Genomic DNA, 25,096 nt, shown 5'->3' with positions numbered 1-25,096 from the left:
TTGGCTGAAATTCTGCAGAACAGCTTTCTGGCTGAGCAAGATAACTCTGTGCTTGGTTCCTTGCCTGATTCAATACCACATTGATCATAAAGATGAAGCTTCATTCTGGAGAGGATGAGTGCCCTTCTTGAAAGTTTATCTGCTAATTGGAAGAAAGTAAAAGGTTAAGTTTCAGGCCAATTATCAGCAGGAAAAGATCTGATGAAAGAAGAGCATCTCTGTGGGACTCGTTGTTCCTTGCAAGAGAAGACCGGAGTGCTAGGATTAATAGCTGCAATGTAGAAGAGTTCTGGGCTGCTCCAGCAGGAGTGATGCTAATGCTTTCCATGCCCTTAGGGGCTGCCTGTTACTGTCCTTACACATGCTTTCTTTTGAGATAACAATAACATCTTAGCTCATCTCTTCTTATTTTGATTTGGGGTAGTATCCTAGTAGCAAAGCCTTACCTTTCCTGGTTAAATGTCTCTGGTCTCTTCACTTGTGAGATTCTTCCACATGGTGATGTGTCTCTTTCCTAGGGCAGCTGTTGTGATGTCAGGCACCAATGAATGTCTTGTTTCTCAAATTCTTGTAGTCAAAGCTCTTTATAAAGCTAAATTAGTAATTTCTTCCTTTAGTATTTGCACCTTTGGAATTCTTGTTCAACTGTCCAGTTTCCCCACTGAGCTGTCTGTGGAAAGCTGTGCAAATTTTCAGCTGTTTTGATCTTTTCTTCCCAAGCTGATCTCTTCAAGCCTTTAGAGAGGGATACTGAATAGCAGCATCACAAATGCAACCAAAGCACGAATATTGAGCTGCCTTCAGTGTATCTAGGCTACAATCTTGCTGGGTTCCTATAATTTGCTGGGACTCTGCTTTAATACTTTTCAATTTCATGTCCCCCCTAACACTCTTCCTTGAGTGATACTAGTTTCCTTTCTCAAAAGTATGGCTGATAGTATTTTTTCTGCACTGGTTCTGATAATTTTGCCTTACTTGTGTCCTGACTTCTGTTCAACTTCTCCTAAATTAGCATTGTCTGAATTTCATTACTGTGCTGTTTGCTTCCTCTTCTTGCTCTCATGAAAGATGAAAATAGCTTTAAACCTTTGATGTTTATGCATTAGACAACAGTCAGTTTGAAAATGGTTTTCTTTTTATTTTACATAATCTTATATTTGATACAGTCTTTAAGCTGAGTAGCTTGGCAAAGAAGGAATAGTATTTCCTTCATCACTGCCTTGGAAGGTAAGACTGACATTTTTTTCTTCCCACACAAAGATGATGATCTGCCTGTGAAGCCCAGGAAGGAGTGGATTCACATGGACAATGTAGAGTTTGAGAAGCTGGAATGGATGAAAGATTTGCCCTCACCTCGGCAGAAGAAAACCAAAAAGGTTTGGAAGCAGAAACTGATACTTTGCATGTCTGTGTCTGGATCATGCTTCTCAGCAGTAACAGTTTTGAAGGCTTCAAAAACGAGTCCTCTGGCTGCTCAGTCTGTGGACTTTCATCAGGTTGAAAGATTCCCCATTTTCTTTCACCGAATGGGATGATACAGGATCAGTTCAGTCTGTAGCAACTCAGGAGAGCTAGGAAGTGAGAGTCTAGCCATTGTAATCTGGGATGAGACAGGTGTGAAACTGAGAAAAAAGGAAAGATAGGGGTATATTTTTAAAAAAGAATTTGAGGCCTGAGGAGTTTTTGAACTGTTATCTTCTTTCTGGCAGGTGATGTAAAAAGTGTTATTTTAAGAGATGAATTGAGTGGACAGCAATAGAAATAATAGTTTTCTCCCTCCACCCTTTTGCCATAGGGAATGCAAGCTCGATTCAGTTTAAAGGGAGAATTGATTCCTGCGGATGCTGATTTGCCAACACATCTAGGCTTGCACCACCATGGAGAAGAGGCAGAGGTAGGTGGGTGTAATATCATAGAAAAGGTACTCATTTCTGTTTTCTGTGTTAGATCTTGTAGATTCCTTTTGTATCAAGTTTTTTAGTGATAAAAGACCCTTCCAAAAGTGCAGTAATTTTTCTTTAGAAACAAACTCCTGAAGACAAGTCGTGTCTGCATGCATGAACTGCATTATTTCCAGAAGACTGTTGATGCTTTTTCTTTTAATGCTATTAAAGTTCTGTGGTGTTGGAAAAAGGTGCACATACTTCCTTTGCTTAAGAAGTTCAATTTTCTCCTGTGACATCTAAGATTAGAATCTCTTCTGCAATTGCCACAAAGTGGCAAACAACATTGGCTTGCAATTTATCTTCCCTTATGCAGTGTGTTACAGGTAATCTTATTTTAAGGGGCCTGTGTTTAGCTGTAGCTGAGGGTGTTTTTTGGTTTCTTTTTGTTTCCCCCTGCCATTTAGAGAGCTGGTTATTCTCTGCAAGAGCTCTTTCATCTGTCTCGCAGCCAAGTTACACAACAGAGGACGCTGGCTCTGCAGGTCTTGGGTCGTATTGTTCAAAGGGTAAGTCACTTCAAGGAATTTCTCCCCATAACTCAAGTTTCTGGTGGATCAGGGCCCAGATTCTCTGGTACTAGTTGTTAGTTTTCTGCAGTTCTGCTGTTCAGTGAAGATGAGCAAAGTCACCAACAGGGCATTCTGTTCCACTGAGGATCCTTACTGTTAGATAAGCTAAGTGTTGGGATGTAACAAACTGAGATGCAGGTTTCTCTGGATAATTCCAGACTATTGTTCTCCCAACATGTTGTTTCAGGTGCTGTTCAGCAGCAGTGGTGTAATTTCAGTTCTCTTGTTAATTTGGATGCACATTGATTTTTTTAAATGTTATTTTTGTGACAAGCCTATTCTTGGCATTGACCCTTTCACTCCTGTTGTCTGAGCCAACTTCATGATGTGCATTTTCTGTAGGAGGTGAGAAAGAGCCAAGCCTACTCATAGAGCAATGTGCCAAGGGGAAAAAGCAAAATGAATACTTCTGTGCACATTTCTACCTAACTTTTGGGGGAAGTGCTAACATTCCCTCTAATGGCACTGGAATAGAGAAGAAGGAATTTGGTGATTTTGAGAAGGGTGATGGAGTCAAAAGATGAGTGCAGACTTTAGAAAGAAGGGTTTCTTGCACTAAGGAACTGCAATTGTGTTCTTCTGTAGAATGAATGGAGGATAAACTATAGGAAGAATAACCTTCACACAGTTCAGCAGCTTTACAGTAGAAGTGGAAAGAGGCAAAGATGTAAAATGTTGAGATGTGACAGCCCAGAGATGTATCCAGCTGAGATGACACAGCCTTAACCCTGGCTCTGTCTGGCACTTTCCAGGCCAGGGCTGGAGAGTTTGCTTCCTCGCTGAAGGGCAGCGTTCTGCGTCTGCTGCTTGATGCTGGCTTTCTCTTCTTGCTGCGCTTCTCGCTGGATGACGCGGTGGAAAATGTCATGGCAGCATCTGTTGGTGCTCTCCGGGCTCTGCTGGTGTCACTTGATGATGAGGTAAGATCATCACTCAGAGCCTACGTTTGATTTAGGCTGAGCTGTTCACAGGGATCAGAATGAGAAGACACATTGTAAGTAGCTTGAACAAAGGTTTACTGGACATGTTAGCTTAATGGTGAGTAGAATTTGTCATTGCTGTCCTTTGAGACAGATGATGGAGTGTGTTATCCCAGTTTGAAGAGTTCAGGTATCTTTTTTTCTCACTGTTTGAATTACCTCTGCCCTGTGATTAAATTCAGTGCATGCTGCTGAGTTTCTTCTTTTTATATCTTTGCAACCTAGATCAGATCACCACTAATGTATGTGTAGAATTTTTTTTAGTATGTTCCCTTTGGTTGTTTTCTTATTTCATAGTTTTTCTGCTTCTTAACAGATTAAATATTCTCCGTGCTTTCCTTTATGCCTCATAATAATGCTGTTCTCTTTTTCTCTCATTGTCCATTTTCTGCTGTTCCCATGTGTTTTTGTAACACTGATGCATACCTAATTTTGCCTCCTCATGTGTTTATTTTCTCACTGATGCTTTTTCACCTGTTAGAAGGTTGACTTCTTGTAGATTTTCAGGGCTACTAGACAGCCTAGAGCAGCCAGATTAAGATGTTCTCCTGGTTGGACAGAAGCAGTCTGATACAGACTGTCTTCCAAGTACCTTCCTTGAGAGCTGCTTTTCTGTTTAACTGCAAAGGGGCTGGTGATAGAAGAGATGGGGTAGAAGTACCCTGCAACTTTTGCCAGGCCTGTAGAGTTGTCCTAGTGGGAGGCAAGAGAAATTAAGGAGTAGGTAGCTTTCTCCACATTTTGCTACTTTCCTATCTATAAGCCCATCGTAGGTAGTTAGTATTATGAATCAGCTTCTTAATGTACTTTTTCTCTTCTCTGATGTTACTCTGGTTTATAAGTGTCTGCAGTGCTCTGATTTTTCAGATCAAAGCTTATGGTGAGATGTTTTGTGTACATGGGGATTGCTGACTCTTGCTGCCAGAAGCAGCGCTGTGAATGCTGTGTCAGTATATTTTCTAACCCAAAGAGTCCTTCCTAGAGTCCAGTGTTGCTGAATTTCAAAAGGTCTCTGAGAAAGGGACAGGGTTGGAAGCCTGGTCCTCTGCTCCAGGATTTTTAAAGCAAATAGGATTTATCCACACTATAAACACAGAAGATCAACACACATGAAAATCATACTGTCTGAAGGTTTTGTTTATCCTTCAATGGCTATGGGAAGGAAGCAACTTTCTTTTTGTTTCATTTGATGACCCAGCTACTTCATCTTAATACTTTCCCTTCTCTTTGTGGAAGGAAGACTATAGTCCCAAACTCTGTATTCCAGATGGACTCATGGCTTCATCCCCTCAAGTCAGGCCTCTTCTGACCATGCCATTCACTCATCATGTTTAGTTCATATTGCATTGGGGGATGTTTTGATGTCTGATAATAGCTTGTGTTTCCTTGGTACTTGGCAATTGAAGTCTGCCACTACTTTTCTTCTAATGTGGTGTTTGTTTCTGATTGTGGGTGCGGGAAATAGAAAATTACAGCAGTTATTAAGCAGTGCAAGCATTTGATTTGGCTGTCTTTCATATTCTAAAACATTTGGGGGGAAGAGGGTCTGTTATGGGAGCAATCCCCTCTCTGAAGAATTGGAACTATTACCCTAGTTGGGCTGTTACCCTAGAATTTGAGAGGCCCTGACACTGTCATCAGCTGTGAACAAAAAAAAAGAGGTTTTTCTAATTGCTTAAGCTGAGGGATGTTCAAACAAAAGTGTAGCAAACATGAACAAATAGACCAAGTAGTCTTTATCATATCAGTTTTTGCATGATCTTTCTGTGTTATTTGTGACCTAGGTTCCCCAGAGGTCCGAAAGTAGGAAGCCAATAAATTTCTGTTTAATGCTAGAGCCTTGGTAGTTGTTTTATTTATTTATTTACTTATTTATAATCCTATTTTTTCCCAGTTAAACTAGATTTCTGTTAGCTGTGTAATGAATTTAATTCACGTCACAGTAATTCTTTTTACAGGGTTTTTCCAAGTCTGTGTGTGTGTAAGGCCAAAATAATTTCCCTGAAAAAGCATTGAATTCTCCTTTTATATGTTTAGAATAGCTTTTATTGTCTTCACATTTTCTTGGGATTATAAAGGAATCACTAAAGCATTCCATATTCAAAAGCATCCCTGAAAAGTTTTTGTCTTTTTGTTTTTCTTGATAAGAATTTTATTTTGTATGCTTTAACACTCCTTCTAGAAATATCTCGATTGGACTTTCTCATGGTACCAAGGGATGGCTGCATTCCCCTTTGTCCCTAACAATGAGGAGGAAGAAGAGGAGGAAGAGGAAGACTTAAATGGAACAGAGAAATCTCAAAATAAAAAATTAAAGGATGAAAACAAGCCAGACCCAGATGTGGCCCGATATGATGTTGTAAAGGTAAGTACAGAGTTAGATCCAGAATCTTTTTTATGAAAATAGGCTCAGCACAGTGCTGTATCTGCTGTTGAAACATCCACCCTCCTGTGCATGTTGGACAAGAGCATTCTGAACAAGAATAAGAGCTCTTTCCTGGCTGTTGGTTATTGTTTTTCTGTCATATATTACCATGAGGATAATTCTATTGGTCTCTAAAAATGCTGAGGCTTGACTTGTGTGATTTCAGTATTATTAATATCTCTTAACTTCCTCTAGGGAATTCAGCAACAAACACACTGATGACCTGATAAGATGTCCTGAAAGACTGCATGCAGACACAACTTTCAGGCTCACTTACTTGAATTAAAAATGAAAAGGTTCCAGCCATTATTAAAATATCTATATGCACTTTTCAGAATTTAAACTAGAATATTACAGTTACATAGTTCAGAACTAGTAGATTTGTACAGTGATACTCTTCTTTTTTATTTGACATAAGGTGGCTGTTTACCATTTCCCCAAATGTCATGTTTGCATTTCTCAGATTAAGATTTTTACAGTATTCAGAATGAACTCCTCCTGCATTTTAAACCTAATCCTGTATTTTTTATAGGAGATGTAAAACCAGCAAACTTTGTTATCTTGAAACTCAGCCTTGGTGGAACCAATGCACTCCTCTTGCCCTCTGCAATCATTAAAACCTGTGACCACATGACTTAATCCTTGAGCTTGTGTTTGAACAGCACTTGGTCTAAAAGCATCATTGGGTGCATGAATTACTGTACTTGGGCATTTGGTCTTGTTTAGAGGCTTCATGATTTCAGATGTGTTGTGCTAGGTGTGTGGCACTGTTTAAAAAATGTAACAAAAGGGTGGTAGATAGACAGGAGATCAGTTTGTGATTCTGTAAACTGTGTCATGGTTCACAGTAATTCAGCTTGTTCTAAGTGGGCTGTACTTAGAAGGTATTTGGGATCAAATTCCCCTCTGTTCCCATTGCTGTGCAGTTCCATTTCATGCTTGCTTATTGGCTGTTACAACCCAATTGTTCCACACAGTTGGAAAAAGAGTATTTAAGCTAGCTGCTGAACTTGGTCAGACCTAGAGCTACAACGTGCTTGGCTGCAAATTTTTAAAAGTGTCAGTAATATGAATGCATTCCTGATTCTGGGAAAAGGCAAATCCATAAGACCTGCATCACACTGTTATGTAAATTGATGATTTCTTTCTTGGCACTGCTACTGATCATAACAATCACATCATCCCTATGCATCTCTTTTCTTACTGCAAAATAGGAATTTATGTCTGTTCTCTGTTTCTGTCAGCTTTCTCTGATGTGACAGGTACTCTCAGGGTGCTGCATTAGCTGGAGGTGGTGTCTAATCAAAATTTTTCAAGGACCACAAGAGCCTTTTTCTTTTATAGGGAAGGTTATTCCCCTCTTAGTTTTATACTCTGGAAAACACAAGTATCCAAACCCCTCCAGTGGTCTGATTCAGAACAGATCTAAAGCTGTTAGATAACTCTTGCTCATTTGCCAGCATACTTGCAAATACACAGAAACTTGTTTCATGACTGCTAATTTTAAAACAGTCTCTGGAGAGGATGTAATCTCCTTTTGGGTTCCAGCAATTGAAGAACAGAGAGCACTTGTTTAGATCCTTACAGATGTGGTTTTTTTTTCTTTTTTTTAACACCTTTCAGGGACTTTTGAAGACAAGGATCCAGCACCGGCTGAGGTACATCCTAGAGGTGGTGCGACCTGTTCCATCAGTGGTTCTGGATATACTGCACATCCTCACACATATAGCAAGGCACTCCTCTGAGGCATGCAGCCAGGTAAATCTCCCATTGTATAAGAGCTTGGGAATCATAGAGAAAGGTTTGGAAAGGGAAGAAAGATCAGGTAAAGTTATGCCAGGGAGATCAGACAAACTTGTCTGTTTTGCATGTCTTCTGCATGTCTGCATGACTGTGCACCTTTAGTTACTTGTGCTCCCTGCTATTTCTCTGCAGCTCCTTGACTGTCCTCGATTGATCGAGACCATTGTCAGGGAATTTCTCCCTACTCAGTGGGATCCCAAAGTGGCTGAACCAGGGTTTTTACTTACCAGTCTCCACGGAATTGCTTGTGCCAGTGCTATGAAATTCATCAGGGTCTTGGCATCTGGAGGCCGAAATGCAACAGCCAGGCTGGTGAGTTGGTTCCTGGAAGAGCTTTTCTGATTGCACAGGCCTTGGTTCTCTATGCCTTACTGCCTAAATAAAGACAGAAAGCTAACTAGAGGTGACTGAGCTGAAGCTGAAGAAATCAGGGTGAGAAAGGTGCATTAGTATGTTTTGATGGAATTGTTGACAGAGTCATAAAAATGATGCTTCTCCTGTACAATGGTAGATGAGCTGGCTTGAGTTTTACTCTGCTTTTTTATGGTTTGTGTAATGCACTCATGTGAAAGTCACAGAGCCCAGCAGGGTGATACTGACCAGGAACAGATGTTTAGAGCATGCATTGATGTGTGATGCTCTGTACACTCCCATGTTTCAGTGATAGGCAGCATAATACAGTATAAACCAGAGACTTAATCACTATCCTTGTGATTCAACCCTGGTTCAACTTTTCTGCCATTAATTTGTCGTAGTAACTGTGATAATTCATCAGTGTTTTCAACTCCTCTTAACTTCTGGACAAGTTTTCCACTTCAGAGGTAATTGAATTCTCTCATATAGGTTGTCATGCTGGTGCTATAAATGCATGAAACCTACCAAGAGCAGCACCCATTACAGTGCAAAGAGCACTTCTTAGGCTTTTTGGTTCACTGTTGTTAACACCACCTAACAAATTGCTACCCAGGAAAATGCTACTGTCAACAGAACACCAGTCTGTGCTGTAAAGTATAGAGAACAGTGATGTTGAAAGACTTTAAGTCATACTAGGAACATAACAGAGTAAAATTCAGATATTTTTCTACTTCAGGTTTTATGTACTCCAGGTATTTCAAGGTGTGGAAAAATTGCTTAGAAGGTTCCTGACACTCAGGCTTTGCTACTGTTACACTCTCATATGTTCTGTTGCATGCAATTAAACGTGGGAGTGGAAGATAATAAAAAACTAAATCAAAACTATCAATGTAGAAATTTATTTTAGCTAACAACAAAGGTCTTCCATCTTCCTCCTGGAAGTAAATTTGACTTTGACCTCTCTTCTGTAGAAGAGGTGTCAGAAGTTATAGTTTTGACTCATCAGCTCCTTTGCTTTCTTGCTGTTGGTGTGCATTGATTTCCCTACAAGAATCTCTAAAGCATTTGAAATTTAAATTACCTATAATATGTCCTTGTGCTACGAAAAAGACATTGTTGCCTCATTTGTTTAGACAGAGCACCATAGAAGCTTTTGTATGTGTGGGAGAAGGAAAGAGAAGCTCTTTTTTTATGGTTAAGTAAAAATACCCAGATGTAGGGGAGGATAAAAATTATTTCTAGAGAACTGCAAATGAGTCATGTCATGCCTAATTAAATACCAAAATAACCTCAGAACATTTCCAAGGCATCAAAATTCCATAACCTAATGAAAGTAATAGGCAGGAGGTACCCTTTGCATAAAATAAACACTGAATTATAGAAATACTTAGGTTGTAGAACCTCTGAAACCCATCTAGTGTGACCTTCCCAAAAGAATGTCAGCATCAGTTCAGTACTTTTGTAGACATCTTTTCTCACAAAATATATCCTTACTAAGCCTGACTAAGAGAGTTGTATTTATGACTATTTAAGGAAGGATAATTATATATATATTTTTAAATCAGTTAAATGCTGCAGGGAGCATCCAAAACAGGAGTGTGTGTGGGGCAGACAAAGTTCCATCAGAAATTATTTAAGTATAGTAGGTTTGTGTTAGGAATGGATTAGATACCCCTAGGCATCTCTTGCAGGAATTGTTCTCTCTTAATAGCCATTGACCATTTAGTGATCCTTTGTAGTCTACTCCTTAAGATTGCACAAAATAAAAGCAGATTTGAGCAGTGCAAGAAGAGCTCAGAACGAGCTGAATTGAAATCTGCAGCTCTTTGTGTGTGTCAGAGCAATGAAGTAATGATGCATGCAGCTGATGCCCCTTATCCCTTTGCCTTTTTTGTTCTTCATCCTTTCCTTTTTGCTTGGGTTGTTTCACAGCTTAACAGATTTGAGCTGAGGAGTCGGCTGAGTCGCTTTGTCGCTGAGGAGCCTGTGGACGTGCCCCTGCCGAGGGAGGAGGCCGTGCGGCTCAGCACCGAAGCCTTCCGCCTGTGGGCCGTGGCTGCCGCCTACGGGCAGGCCTGCGACCTCTACAGGTACGGCTCCCACCCGGACACCTGGGCTGGGGGCACGACAGAGCAATGCACACCCTGCTCAGGGGGCAGGGAGGGCTCTCCAGGCTCAGTCTCCATTCCCTTCAAAGTGTCTCACCTCGCTTTCTCCTGCCTCCTGCAGTAAAACTCAGTTTCTAAGGGCATTCGTGCTGTGTATTGCTTTCTTCTGGTTGTTCACTATCTCCTGTGTTCAAGCTCTGCTATTTTGTTGTTTCTGCTTTACAGTGGGAGACCGCTGTAGCTTTTAAGGGCTGCATATTTTTCTCCTTGAAGGGATGAATTATCTGTGCTTGTATGACATCAAAACTCGTGGTTTGCAGCACACCCGGGACTGAATGTGCTTGACCTAGGGGCAGTCTGTGGGCAGCAGTCACCACACTGAGTGGGGCAGACTGGTGCAGACAAACTTCATGATGCATCGACTTCCAGGTCAGGAGAAGTTCTTGTGCTTGACTGCCAAGGTCTGCACCTGGTGTAGGTCTGACCTGCCTCAAGCATTAAATCTGCTTCCTGTAATTGGAAGAAGAGAGATGGCTGTGGAATGGCTCTAAAGTGGAGTAAAAGGGAGGCCAGTATTGAGTTTCAGAAGGAAAATTCCCATCCACAGCAGCATTTTGTGTTCTTTGGCACTATCCCATGTATGATTTAAAAAGAGTAAAAACTGTATATACTATTTTAGCAGTGTAAATAATGTTGAGGAAAGAAACAGCAGATGATTCCTTAAACTTGCAAGATTATAAGTGTGGCTGAGAATCTCAGAACTATTCCCCAGCAAGAGTAAAATCAAAGTATTTTTTTCAAGAGATAATCAGAGTGCATGGAGGCAGAGTATTAGGTAGGTCCCATTCAGATGAAATTGGAATAGCAGTAGTCTTCCTTTGTCATCTTTTTTCTTTGTCAGTTATTTTTGTTATTGTGATAGTGGCAATGGTTCTCATAATCAAATTTTAACACTCTTTATAAATAAATTATTTGAGAGTGTAAAGAAGATAAAGCCAGATTCTTCCAGTGGAAAGTGAAGAGCCAATGGGCACAAATGAAAATACAGGAAATTCCACTGAAGTGTTCTTACTGTAATCTTTACTAACTTTACTGTAAAGGTGATCAACACTGGAGCATTGTTGCACAGCAAGGTACTGAAGTCTTCATTCTTGGAGATTTTCAAAATCCAACCGGATATATCCCTATGCAATCTTGGTCTTGCTGGCCTATCTTGAACAGGGAATTGAAGTACATATGATCTCCAGAGACCCTTTCCAACCATATGCATTCTGTGATTCATACTACAGTGACCTGTACCCTGTGCTGGTGAGGATCCTGCGGTCGCTGCCAGAGTTGCTCAGTGGGAAGAGCCCTGTGGTTGAGCTGTCTGTGCAGCGAGCTGCAGCAGTGGTTACTCTGTTGACACATGTGACACAAACAGCAGGATACGCAGCAGAGCTGCAGGCCAAGTTGAGCAGGTAGGCTCTCTAAGTCACCATTCTGTGCATCTCAATAGTTGGCATCCCATCTTCCCTTTCTTTGGTTTGGAGACCTGGCTGTCACCTTTTTTTTTTTCCCCTCATTTTCAGTTGTTTAGTGTCCCACATGTGAGCCCCTGCATGCACCCTGGTGGGGTGTATTCCCTCTGACACAAGGTCAGAAGTAGTGTCTGGTCTGACAGCTATGCCTGCTAGCATGGCCAGAGGCAGGAGTCAGAATCTACATTAGGCTAGGGGGCATAAAGGGCACTGTAAGCCAAATGCCCTGCTGAAAGGAGCTAGTAAGCTGCTTGGAACTTCTCTTGGGAGTAAAGGAAGTAAATGTCTTGAGATTTGGAGGAAAGAACCTCTCTGCAGAAGCCAAGATGAGTCAGGATTAAGAGGTGGTTGGTTTTGGTAAACATCAAAGCAGTAGGATATGTTGCAAACATAGGTACTTTTTCTGGTGGAAAGCAAGAAACTCTTTAACTAAAGCTGAGGTAGCAATGCTGGTAAAGCTAGAGCGTAGCTCAGGGGCAGAGTAGTGCAGGAGAAGAAGCTTCAGCTTTTTAAAGTACATTCTACATTTATCCTTTCTGCCTTAATTATTTGGTCTGGGTTGTGGGACTATGCAAGGACTTTTCCCCTAGTTGTGGTATTGGATATAATTTTCTAGACTACTTCTTTCTATTAAAATTGATGCTTTAGAGAGACAGTTGTTTGGTATTTTTTTGGTATCCCGTGTCATTCTTCCACTGGGTTTCAGCAATAACTCAGAAGATAATGAACCGATCCCACCTCCTCCAGTAGCATGGAGTCAAGTGTCAGGCTTACAGCCCTTCCTTGAGACAAGTCTGAAAAAAATCCTTCAGCAGCTATCCCAGACAGAAACTGGGCAAACTCTCCAGCCTCTGACCACAGCTTGTGTGATCTTCTTGGGAGTTTATTACAGTGCTTACAGCCAACAGGTAAGGCCTGAAAATACAGGCAGTCTTCTCATCTCACCAGCATCAGCTTGTGCATTCCCTCTGAAAACTGGAACTTACTGACAGTACTGAAAAAGATGGATATTAAGGAATCAAGCTGAGCACTGATTTTGTAACCTCAGCTCATATCTAGGCTGCATGACATTCAGGGTCACTTAAGTCTGCTAACCCTATACATTAGCAGTGCCAAATATCTGTCTTCCTTTTTTGTCCTTTCATCCTTTGGGATCAGGGTCTCAATCAAAGAGGTAGTGCTGTGATTGTTCTGACTTATTACAGAGCTCTGAAGTGTGAAGCAAATACAGTGTAATTTTATTTGGCAGCCGTTCTTCCTAGTGGGATAAATCAAGTCATGTGTTTTTGCATTTGCTTTGGTCTGAGAGCTTACATGTGGACACCTACACTGCAATGATCTGGGTGGAAGATTGAGCTTTAAGGGTTGGGCTGTGTGGACTTTGGATAGGAAATAATTAAGATAAATTTATTTGTTGCACCACTGACATTGAAGGTCAAATTCTGTAACACACAGTTGTAGTATGTGATCATCTTTTAAAGTAAGTGTTCTGAAGGTGACATGTCAGTGTGATGCTGTTGAAGAATAATGTCTTACACTTTAGCTATCTTAAAGATTCATGTTCTAAAGATAAATGCAATTTTCCTCTTTACTGCCCAACTGACATGCCTGAGTTCCAGCTTGGGAGAACTGTGTTGAAGGTGTGGTAATTTAATGGCTGTAGTTATTCACACTGGTGCAACTCCTCTGAAACTTGCCAAAAGCAGCTAAGTTTATTAGTTATGGCTGGGGTGGAAACTGCCAGTGTCTGTCAAAGATGTCTTCAGGGTCCTGAAGGTTGGTATATTTTACAGGCTGTGGTAACATCCTGAGCATTGCAAACCAGGACAGCCAAGAGTTTAATGTTCCTTTTTAACCTCTACAGATATCCCAGAAGAGTGACTGAGGAAACAATTTCTTCAGTCATTGAATTGTGCTGGGTTTTTGAATTCCACTTCAGGAGAAGTTCAGTCATCTACCTCTAGTTAGCTGATTAAAAAAGAAATTGTACGTAGCGTATTTGAATAGATTAGTGCAAAAAAAAAAAAATCAACTTGTATAGTAATTAGATTAGTGTATGCTGGGACCTTCTCGTAATATTTTTGTTAGACTGTTAAAAACTAAGGTTAACATCTTCACAAAAGTTTAACTGATTTCTGGAGGCGAATTTCACCTGGGGTAAAATCAGATTTTATGTAATGGAAATGAATATTTCTGTATCCCAGAGCAGCATTCTAATGAAGATAAAAAGTGTTAAAATTTGCCAGCATGTTCCTTCAACCTGGAATATTGCTTACTAGGGTCAGAAGAATTTGGGTGATTCTCTAAAAGCCACAGTTCCTCGTCTGTGCAGTGTTCATCCACAGTCATACTTTGATGGGTAGGTCAATCACACTTTATGCTGCTGATTTTTTGTTTTGTTTTGTTTTTTGTGGAGACCCTCGTGTTGCTGCTCAGATTTCTCAAGGTACTTCTGATCACCTTTGTGTCATCTTCAGTTTTAATAGAAACATGTAGATGGTAGGGAGAGGAGGGTCTACCTAACTTTTCATTTAGTGAATCTTGATTCCAAGGATCCCATATCTTACTTCCAGCCAATTAAGAATTTCTGGGATGCACTTTAATACTTGAGTGTGAGAACACCTTGAGGTGCCAGCTCTCAGCTTCCACACTATGAGCAGTGAGGCCAGCTCTAACCTAGAGCAGTACCACTCTGTAGGTGATGGGGTCTGGCAAAAAGATAATAGAGGAGGTAAATAAATCAGTCTGTCTTTTTGCTATCACTGGATGTTATGGTCATTCACTCTCTTTTCCTGTCATTCTCCATGTATTTTACAGCCATCAGTCAATCCAGTTGACTGCTTAGAGGAACTGGAACGTTTGACATCAGAGGTGCTGCAGCCCCTTCTCAGCCAGCCAGCAATAGACAGCATGTGGGACTTGCTCAGGTAAAACCATTCCACTGCTAAGATACTCTTGTCAGAAGCTAAAGGAGCCCCATTTCTGTACTGTACTGTGTGACAGCTCTCTCCTCTCTCTCCTCTTTTCCCTGTGCAAAATGCCCCAGGTATGGGAATTGGAGTGCAGTAGGGCTGTGTCTACACCCTGCTTTGTCCTCTCACCCCTCACAGAAAAGGCATGATGGCTGCAGAGGTTTGCAGCTCCTCCTTTTCTACTGATGCTGCTGTATCTCTGCTTTGCCATGTAGCTGGGGTTTTCATATCAATTTCAGATTATTTTAGTCACTCTTGGTTTTGATTCTTCTTTGGTTTACTGGTCTAAAAAAAATAGCACAAGTAGAATTAGTTGAGTTGCTCTTACATGACGAGGTGAGTGTGTTCATATACTGTTCATGTGCTCTGTGTGGTGCTGCTTATATGAAAGAATTTACTAGATTGAAATCTTCAGGCTTCTGCAGAGCTTCACTAGGGCTTTGAAAACCCCGGCAGGGAAGTGCAAGAACAGACACCAAACTGTTCTTGCAGACATTTGGATAACATAAACTCTGGCTCTGGGAACAGTTAAGCGCTGCAGATATTCTGTCTTTGCTGTAGAGGGAGCCTCCTTACTAGGCTGTAGCTAATCTTTTGGACTGAGGAGTCTGCAAGGCCTGACTTGCAGTCAGAGAGGCATCCCTCTGCCTCTGACAACATCTGATATAAAAGGCACTTGAAACTTTTGTTTTCAAGTGGTATTTGAATGGCCGCCAAGCAGTTTGACCCATGTTCTTTCTTGACTGGAACTGAGCTCTGAAGCTCTTTGCATCAGAGTTTCCAACACAAGAGCACTCATTAGACCCTTTTCTGCCTATCGTGGCAGTCTGAAGACAGTGGATTTGGTCAGGCTATAAAATCTCATCCACAAGAATTCTTGCTGTTAATACTGGCTGGTAAAAAACAGAGTCAGCTGATCTCTGCCCAAATATTTTAACAATTTTGTCTTAAACTTTCCGGGCAGTTTAAGTCTAGGAGTTCAGGGTACTTTGTGAGCCTCACATGTGTTTATCCATCTCCTACATGTAATACCAGTGGTAGAAACAGCAATGCATTTAAGCAATTAGTTTTCTGCCATAGAGTAATGATATGGATCTTTGGCAGGGTTTGCCCTATCACCCCATTACCATTCAGCAGCTTGCTTGTGATCATTCTTCTTTGTGGCAGTCTTACCTATATAGACATGATGTATCTGCTCTGGGCCTGCAAGCACTGCTGGTGTGGGAATTTGTAGTTTCACCTGCAGGGAACACACACGCCAGTAGTGGTCTGCACAGTCATGTCCATGTACATTAAAGCTATGTTCTTTCTGAATGCAGTTTAAAAATATGCATTTCATTAGTACATAAAGGGCAGCATTTTTGCAAAGTCAGTTTTAGATATAAGCTGGCTTTTTGGTGTTGCCTACAAGTTTATTATTGAAATGTCTCGAGTGGGTGGGCAGCCTTATTAGCCTGGTGTGCGTATGTATGTGGGGAACAGTGTATTTTTTTAAATTGAAGGTCCAACACTTCAGTGTATTTGACATCAGAGATGCGTCACTGCATCAGTATTTCTGCTCATCATGACCAATTTAGCTGGAGAGTTCCTGACAAATCCCTGGCATTAGCTTGTATGGCAGTAGTGCTTGGTGTACCAGCTGAGACACTGGCTTTTTGCTTTCACTGTCTTCAGGGTTTCCATTTTACTGCAATGTGTGGTACAGTTCAGATAGATAACAACATTTCAACAAGATAATTCCTCAGCACTATGAATGCTTTTGACCTAACCCCTCTGTCTTTATTTCTTCACACAGGCCATGTTCTGCTTTGTGCAACCCTCTGTCCTGTTCCCCGGCACCGGAATCTGTCGGCAGCATTGCATCTCTGAGCTGCACTGGAGGCAAACCTCCTTTGAGCCTTGTTGGCTCCAAGTCACCTTTCCCCTTCCTCACTGCCCTCTTATTTCTCATCAATAACATCACTCACATTCACAAGGGCCTGACCAGCAAGGTGAGAATAAACCTTTTCACTGCAAATTCTAGGTGAATGATGATAAACTTGTGAGAGAGGTTAGTATTTGTACCTTCCCAGGCATAAAAGAGATGTTAGAAGGACTGTTAAAAGCAAATTGTTGTGCATTTTTATTTTAAAAATACTAAAGTATTATAGAGAGAAACAGCCTGACTTTCAGAACAAATGGGATGAGGATCAGAAAAATGTCTTTGAATTCCAATTTCAGTTGACACCAGGAAGCTGGAATTACAGAGCAGGTGATGCTTAAAGGATGTATTTATAATGAATGTTGAGAAGAGTTGAATAGCTGCTGTTTGGCTAAGCAAAATATAAAACTTGAGTGTCAGTGGAGAAAAAGCATGGTTGAAGCATATATGACAAAGAAAAATGGGGTAATATTAAAGAGAATGAGTGCTACTGAAGAAGGTCCTTCCTACTTTGGTTTGTTCTGAATTTTTAGAATGAGTGAGTCATGGAAGGTTTCAGACTCTAAAGAACAAATGTCTGAGCTCTAGAAAGATGGAATATGTAGCATAAGCTTTCTCAAAGCCTTCCTGTGTGACCTTGTGTTGAATTAGCTGATTGACTACTGGTGGAGATATCTGGCCAGATGAGGAAAAAACATTTTAAGCCCCTGGCCAGATTTCTGCCTTACAGAACATTACAGAAAATGTCGGCAGTGACTGTTGATTGTCTGTGATGGGGATGGTCACGATGGATGCAGGTGAGCATCCATCACCTGAGGAAGAAAAGCAGATGTTTATTAGGCTATTTTTAAATATGGCTTTTGGAGTAGCCAACAGGAATTGTCATGTGAGAGGAGGTAGGGGAGGGCCTTGGATAGGGTTGTGTTTTGCTTTCCTCCAAACACAAACAGTCTTAATATTATTTGTCACCACTTGTGATTCCTTTATAGTACAGCTCTGTGCTGGGCTTCAGAGGCTTGAAGGATTATCTTCATCAAAGCTGGCAGACTGGACCTCCCTCTGTGACTCCCTCATCTGCGTGGATCCTGCGCCATGAACATCACCTGCAGTACTTTGTGTTAGCGTTGGCTCGGAAAATGGTATCGTTATCAGTCCTTTCATTTCTTTCCCCCAAGGAACTGACTTCACTGGCAGCTGGTCTTCATGTCCCTGTTCTTTCTTGTATCTGACTTAGGTCTGGCAGTTCTTCTGCTGACTTCTATGACCCATTGGCAAATAACATCTTTCCAGTTACTGATGTGGGAATTTAGTTCCAAAATACTTTGGATGGAAAAATTATATTTTTGCCTTTCTTTGAGATAAAATAAGAACAAAGTTTTCAACTGTGTTGCTAAAAAAATCTGACTATCTAAGGCAGTCAGAGGAAGCAGAAATATCTCTTGGTATGAATGCTGCCAGCTCTTGCAGTCTGCCTCAATCTTTCACTTTGCAAGATCTGTGTCTTGTTTGACCCTCCTGTCCGTGTTGATTGTCTTGTTGACAAATGCTTTTATCTGTTGTTTTCTTTCCTGTACAGGCAGGCACTTGTCCGGACTATGCCCAGCATGCCTCACTCCATCACTGTGTTGCCATGGCATTGCTAAGCCGTTTGTTGCCAGGGAGTGAGCATCTGGCTCATGAGGTCCTACTGGATCTTGCCTTTAATCCAGAGTTTCTTCCGTAAGCTTTGCATTTTTTCCTTTTTCTAGTCTGGTACATGGGAAAACATGGGGAAAATGGGAAAAATACATTGGCATAGGAATTTTGTCGTAATTTTTGGCCTTAAATGGGGCCTGTAGTTAAATTTTATTTACTGGCTTATTCTTCTGGCATGGAGCCTTCTAATCAGGCAAGCACAGTGGTTGCGTATTTTTCTCTGATGAAGCACTGTTGAGAAACGTGACCAGTTTCTTTTGATTTCCTCAGTGACAAGGCTGTGTGATTCCTGATAGAACTGATCCTCCCTAAGGCCTAGCATCTTCCATCCTGAGAATCGGGAGTCTAGAAAATAAATGAGAATTTGACATAGCCTAAAAGCTCAATGAATCTTCCTCGCACTCGAAATAATACAGTTTGCTGATGTGACAAATGCCATGTATTCCACTTTACACTGGAAGAACTTATGAGCATCTCAAATATGAATCCTCTCATATCTGGGCAATGAGATGGTAGCAGTTTATCTTGTTCATCTCAAACTGTTTTAAATTAGCCATGGTGTATCCCTGTAGGAGGTTGAACCAAGGTGCTGCAAGGAGGTACTTTGTTTTTTCAGAAAGAAGGAAAATTTTTTAGTAGATTTGTTTGTGTGGTGATGTTTTGGTTTTTTTTTGTTGGGTCAACAAAATGGTGGGTCTTTGGTCTGAGATTATGGCATATGGTTTTGACAAACACCCTCCACATGCACAGTTTCTATCAGTCTGTATGGCTCCCCTGACCTTGCCACTGTCAGCTGCAAAGTTCTGTTTTGAGAATTGTCTTACTGGTTTGTGTAGGCCGTATCTGATATGCAGTATTTTATCTCAGCACTCTCATGTCCACGTTGATAAGTAGGCTGCCTCTCTGAACAGGGCTTTCAGGCTCTGCACTAGACTGGCATTGTGTGGAGGGTTTTCATGGCACAGCCTCAGTGTTGCTGACTTCAAATGTAGTTCTGTGAGTTCTGTCTAAATACCAAGGTAGCTGATGCTTTACAGGCCCTCTGTATTAGAATAGCTCAATGATGTAGAAAGTACTGTACTGTACTGCCTGTACTACTCTTCCTGTTCCAGGAAGACTGTAGAGGTGAATAAATATGATATGTTGTTTGTTTGGCATTTCAGGTTTTGTTTGTTTGTTTGTTTCTTAAACTGTTGTCTTTACCTTACAGTGAAGGGAAAGCTGGTGGGCCAGAAGCAGCTGACTTCTCTGATATTCTGCATCTGGGCACCAGTGCCAAACTGGCACAGCCTGGCTCTGCAGCAGCATTTCTTCCAAGGGTTACTCGTGGTGCCCTGCTGAGAGAAGCATACCAGAATCTGCCTTCCATTCGTTCCTGCTACCTCTCCCACTTTGTCCACTTGCAGCCCACCCTTATGCGTTCTCAGGCATCCTACCAAGGGCAGAATTACCTCATCCAGTCAATGCTGCTTCCTGAGGTCAAAGGGCCCATCCTGCCTTCAGACTGGCCATTCTTTCCACTTATCAGCCTCTACAACAAAGTGACTAATGCAGAGACACGTGGGGCCATACTGAACTCTCTCCCACTTGATCTCATCAACACTGTGACCTGGAACCTGCAGTGGGTCTTGTTGCTGGAAACCTGGCGTTCTAAAATCCTCCAGAGCATCCCAACTGCTGCCAAACTTGCACGGCTTATGTGTGTCTTCCTCACTGGCAGTGACCTCTTTCTAGAAGCACCAGTCCACCGCTACACAGCTGCCCTTCTCTCTGTGTATTGCCAACCCAAGGTCCTGGACTCTCTGAACCTGGATGCTCCTCTCCCTGGTTTGGCATCCTTCCATGATCTCTATATAAGTCTCCTGGAGCAATTTGAGGGCGTCTCCTTTGGAGATCCACTCTTTGGAGTCTTTGTTCTTCTACCTCTACAGAAGCGTTTCAGTGTTCATCTGCGTCTCTCTGTTTTTGGGGAGCACACAAATATCCTGCGGGCGCTGGGAGTGCCGTTACAGCAGGTAATCCTGGCTTATGGTAATTGCCTGTCACTGTGTATTTCTGTGTTACTGCACTCTTGCCTGTGATTCTCCAACCTTGATTTGTGTGGATATGTGGAGGACAGGAGCTGTGAAATTGCTCAGTCTTCACTGGAAACTGTCCCAAACCTTGCTTGGATTAACCATTGAGAACCTTCTGATTTATAGAAGGGCTGGTCGCACCCTGTGTTGTGCTAGCAATTACCTTTCCCTTAAATAAGTATTTTCACACCTTGGTGAGAACTTTTTCCTTGTCCATGCATAGACAAATAGTCATTTTCCCTCTCAACCATCTTTCCACATACAGTTATCCTGGAGTTGTGCTCTGCTGAGTAACAGCAAGAAAATTTGATCTGTCAAGTGTAGGACTACGTTTCTTTTGAATGAGCAGAGCGCAAGGGATAGAATTTAGCTGTGCTGTCAAAAATACTTCTTACTCTTTATAAGTGCTCATCTTATCTGTGCCAAAAATCAGCTGCAGTGATAGGACCAGTAAAACAGCTCTCCATAAAGTTGAAGAGGTCTTGACAAGACTTTGTCAAGGCACGTCACATCAGTCAGGGTGGGCCGTAGCAGCTCTGCTGCAAATGGGGGTCATGCCACTGGGGTAACATCGCGTTACAGGGGGGCATGCACAAGGAAGGGCTCAAGAAGTCATTAACTTCCTCTCACCACTTAGACCCTGACAAAAATTGTAATGTTCCCTCTGGATGGGTTTGTTGCAGTTTCCTGTGCCTCTTGAGCGCTACACTTCCCCTCCTGAGGATAATCTGAACCTCCTGCGACTCTACTTCCGAACGCTGGTCACTGGTGCGCTGCGCCACACCTGGTGCCCTGTTCTGTACCTGGTGGCCGTGGCTCATGTGAACAGTTTCATTTTCTCCCAAGAAAGCACAACACAGGTGGGTAATGGATAGCAGAGCTTCAGGGCTGCAGTCTTTGGGTTTTGCATCTGCTCTCCCTGTAAGTCCAGTGTGCCTTGCAATGAATCACTGACCTTTGGGACTTGAAAACAAAGATTGTAAGCAAATATGTTGAGGACTCATCAGCTATTTGAGGATCCACATACAAGGCAGCAGCATTTGTTCATTATGTCCTAATGTATTTGCATTAATGGTAGCTAGTCCTACTTAAAACTTTGAGGTCAGCAATTATGTGTTCTGTGGTGTAGGGGGAAGAATAAGCAGAAAGAATAAGAAAGGTGATCACACAGAGAGAGCTTGTAATAGATTTGGCCTCCACCTTAGCAGTCTTAAGGTGCAAAGTCTTTTCTTTGACTTTGCCTAAGTAACCAAGCAGAAGCCCTCCTATGGCCTTGAGGCCTCTGTCAGTGAATAGCTGTGCTATTCACAAGACTTCACCTCTGATCTGCAATTCATCCTGAAGGTTGAGAAGTCAGCTGAGATTCAGATCAGGGAAAGGAGCAGAGAGGCAGGATTTAAGTGATAAGACATCTCAGGCACTTTCTGCTGGAACAAGCTGCTCATCATTATAATGAACAAGTCATCCTGGAGTGCTGTATGCCCCTGGGCAAAGGTGTTACTGCACCATATTAAGGAAAGTACGTGTGTGTTTTGTTCCCAGGAGACAGATGCTGCTCGGAAAAGCATGCTGCGGAAGACGTGGCTGTTGGTGGATGAGGTAGGATTTGTAAGATTCAGCTTGTACTGCTGGGAATTAAGTTTTCCATATGTGTTACTCTTACAGACTTATATTTGGCTTTGAAATTTGTGTTTAATTATGTTGCTAATTTGACAATGAGAGGAGATTAGCAATAGGATTTTGGCCTGGAATATCTGTAAATACGCTTAACTGGTTCTTGTAGTAATTGACCTCAAAACACTGAGACTGCTGCAAACTATATGAATCTCCTGTACTGTATTTCCTTGCCTCTTCTCCAAGCAGCTTTATATCTGGATAGCTGGAGATATTAGAGGGATGATTGTAGCACAGTTATGAATAGGTGGCCAGCAGTGATCTTTCTTAACTCTTAGTTGGATGCTTCCCCTGAAAAGAACAGGACAGATGTAAAGTTTCTCTTTTTTCAAGGAGCTTGCCAAAATCTATCCTTTGTGGGACAGAGCTGGGTCATTTGGCCCTCTGCGATTTGTGTCCAGGGTAAATTATTAGATGACACTCAAAAATCCACTTCGGTTTCTGGCAAGAAGTCATTGTGAGGGGCTGTTGAGAAGAAAATGAAGTTGTGTTTAGAAGAGGAAATCTCATGCAAAAAAAAGTGAATTTTAGTGAGATAAACTTGCCTTTTACAACTCTTCTATTGAAGATGATGTAATTAAATATCTTGGGCATGATGGAATTATGCTATTTGCAGATTTGCTGTGTTGTGTTGGAGATGGTGGAAAAGATTAGATACCTTTCTGTTTCATTTTTCAGACCTTGAAAAAGCACCTGCTGTACTACAGACTGGTGAATGCAGAGAGTCCTTTGGGATTTGACCTTTATGAGCAGCTCCCTCCCATGCGACTGAGGTACCTGCAGAAAGTGACACAGAAAGAAATTACAGAGAATGCACCAGTGCTAGACTCATAGCAAAGCACTTCAGCAAGAAGAGGGCCAAGGTGAAGAATGGAAAAGCTCAATTATACTTCACTGATGAAACTACTTTCAGTTCAGATGGTTTTAGTGTTTTACCTGGACGCTCGTGGCATCTTTGCCTAGTGAGGCACTAGTAAAATGCTCCCATCCCTGCAGAACATACATGCTGTCAAGATATGCCAGCGTGTGTGTGACCTCTCTGTGATGGATGTTGGAGCATTTTCCTTCAAGTTGTTCTCCTTCTTCCCAGAGGAGGTGAGAATGTGTCTGAAAGGCATTGGACTGCTGAATAAACTGAAGGAACTGGAAAAGCTGTTTTGTCCACTCAGGCTGGAAACTGGGTTCTCAAGATAATGTCTGTTTTCCCCAGATCCCTTCATTGCTTTTTTTGTACCTTGGATTTTGAATGGTCCTTTTCTCACACTACTCTCTGCAAACAGAATGACAGTGTGACAGGGAGGAATCTGATCCTGAGAGGTTTTTTTTAGCATGCACATACAAGCAGTTTCTCCAAGGTAGTGTTCTGTGCATATGCTCAGTAACACAGATGTATTGTGTCAGACCTCTAAGAAACAGGAGTTCCTAGTGCAGTGGTACAAACACTGAATATTCTCCCTTGGCTATCTTTCAGATGGTCTCTAAACTGCTTTCTTTTCTCTCTTAATTTGGTTACATGTATAACAAGATCAAAAATAAGGTTTTTTTGCAGGCCAGAATGCTTGGCAGTAGCCACCTCTCATTAGAGAAAAAAAATAAAAAAATCTGCTTTAGTTAGAATATGTATTGGTTGCCGTCTGAGAAGAATGCAATTTAAATTTTGACGTGGAGTTTCCTAGCTCAAACCTAATTTTAAAAATGTCTAATTTGATCCCACTTCTACGTCCAAATTCTGAATTGCAGCCTCGGACTCAAGGGCTGCAAATACAGAGCCCTAAAAGGCTCACTACAAGTGCCACATCAGGTCCAGAATTTCCTCTAGGTGTATGCTCTCACTGGGTGTTTTCTTTATATTTTTGCTTGGTCACTCTGGCAGGCTTTTGTTTGCAGAACTTGACTTTTATGAGCAAAACTTTTTAAAGATATTTCTGATGTTTTGTTTTTATGAATAAGTTCCTCTGGAAGGTGCAGGGTGATACCTGGTCTGAAGAGCTCAGCCTCTGTCTTTACCTATGAAACAGGCCAAGCTGGCTTCCCTCTGAAGAAACCAGGCCTGTATTAACCTTGCTCCAGGGAATGTCCCAGCAGGAGTGAGAATCACTGTTAATAGGGCCACTGTGACTGAAACTGTTCGTACAAGAAACAAATTCCAACTTAATAGAATCAAAGAATCATTGAGTTTGGAAAAGAAAAGACCTTGTGTCCAACCATAATACAGTATCTTTCTTTCACCTGACAGTCAAGTGTTGCTGGCTCCTCAAATGCCTGCATAATCATATAGAGCTTAGGGCATTTGTGACTGATACTGTCTTTGTATTGGCAGTTTTCTAAGTGTACCAGTCCTCTTCCTTAGGTTGCCAGAAAATAGCCAGTTTCATCTTTTTTTCCCTGTATTACAGATGGGAAATGGACAGAACTGCTGTTTCTTTCCAGTCTCTTTTTTTTCTTTTTTTTTGTCCTCCCTTTTGATCCATGCTTTCTATCTGCAGCAGTTCAGTGTCATGTAAAATAACAAAACCACAGTGGTCTAACAGGATTTTTTTATTGTTGTTAATTATTTTAAAAGTATTTGATGTGATTAAAAGTTTAATCAAAGTCATTCAAGTTTTAATCTGTCTAGATGGTAAGAGCCCAGCAGTTGTCTTTCTGAGCAATGGATGGTAAAATTGAAGGACTCCTAGCTGCCCATTTAAGAGCAGCCTTCTTCAAGGACTTCACCTTTTGCTTTTCAGACCATCAGTTATAAAATCCCTTCCAGTCCTTTGTGGGATGCAAAATTAAATTTTGTAATGTGTACAGGATGTAAATAAATATTTTGATAGCTCTACAGGAGTGTTTTTAAACTTTGAGAATACTTTGTTTGAGTCTTTCTTGAATTTGGATAGTTCTCTTTTGCAGTTTATCAATATATTGGGACAGCTGCTGCCTTAAAGAGTTCTCCTAAACTTTGGAGCTCTGTAAGAAAGTTCCTCAAGCCAAAAATTCCATCCTGCTTATCTGGTGGGTCTGTAACACATTGTATCAAATCCTGTGTGTGCTTGGGGAAGGTGCAGCGTG

The 25,096-nt window shown here is 41.5% G+C and overlaps 1 protein-coding gene across 1 annotated transcript in view; it reads left to right on the top strand.

Moving 5' to 3' along the window:
* RPAP1 (RNA polymerase II associated protein 1) overlaps positions 1-24,891 on the top strand; it is a 38,714-nt gene extending 13,823 nt beyond the window's left edge. The window contains exons 8-25 of the mRNA XM_063159054.1: positions 1,261-1,376; positions 1,796-1,894; positions 2,351-2,452; positions 3,268-3,435; positions 5,678-5,860; positions 7,544-7,678; positions 7,856-8,035; positions 10,010-10,167; positions 11,475-11,645; positions 12,412-12,613; positions 14,523-14,632; positions 16,473-16,668; positions 17,588-17,737; positions 18,175-18,317; positions 19,504-20,308; positions 21,052-21,228; positions 21,911-21,967; positions 22,721-24,891. Coding sequence (XP_063015124.1) covers positions 1,261-1,376; positions 1,796-1,894; positions 2,351-2,452; positions 3,268-3,435; positions 5,678-5,860; positions 7,544-7,678; positions 7,856-8,035; positions 10,010-10,167; positions 11,475-11,645; positions 12,412-12,613; positions 14,523-14,632; positions 16,473-16,668; positions 17,588-17,737; positions 18,175-18,317; positions 19,504-20,308; positions 21,052-21,228; positions 21,911-21,967; positions 22,721-22,876 — 3,308 coding nt within the window. The 3' untranslated portion in view covers positions 22,877-24,891. The remainder of the gene's footprint in view (positions 1-1,260; positions 1,377-1,795; positions 1,895-2,350; positions 2,453-3,267; positions 3,436-5,677; positions 5,861-7,543; positions 7,679-7,855; positions 8,036-10,009; positions 10,168-11,474; positions 11,646-12,411; positions 12,614-14,522; positions 14,633-16,472; positions 16,669-17,587; positions 17,738-18,174; positions 18,318-19,503; positions 20,309-21,051; positions 21,229-21,910; positions 21,968-22,720) is intronic.
* The last annotated feature ends 205 nt before the right edge of the window (positions 24,892-25,096 follow it).

Source organism: Melospiza melodia, chromosome 6, assembly GCF_035770615.1.
Source record: "Melospiza melodia melodia isolate bMelMel2 chromosome 6, bMelMel2.pri, whole genome shotgun sequence".
In the NCBI taxonomy this organism is placed as follows: domain Eukaryota; kingdom Metazoa; phylum Chordata; class Aves; order Passeriformes; family Passerellidae; genus Melospiza; species Melospiza melodia.
Note: the sequence above shows the minus strand (reverse complement) of the source record. Positions and strands in the feature narration are given on the sequence as shown.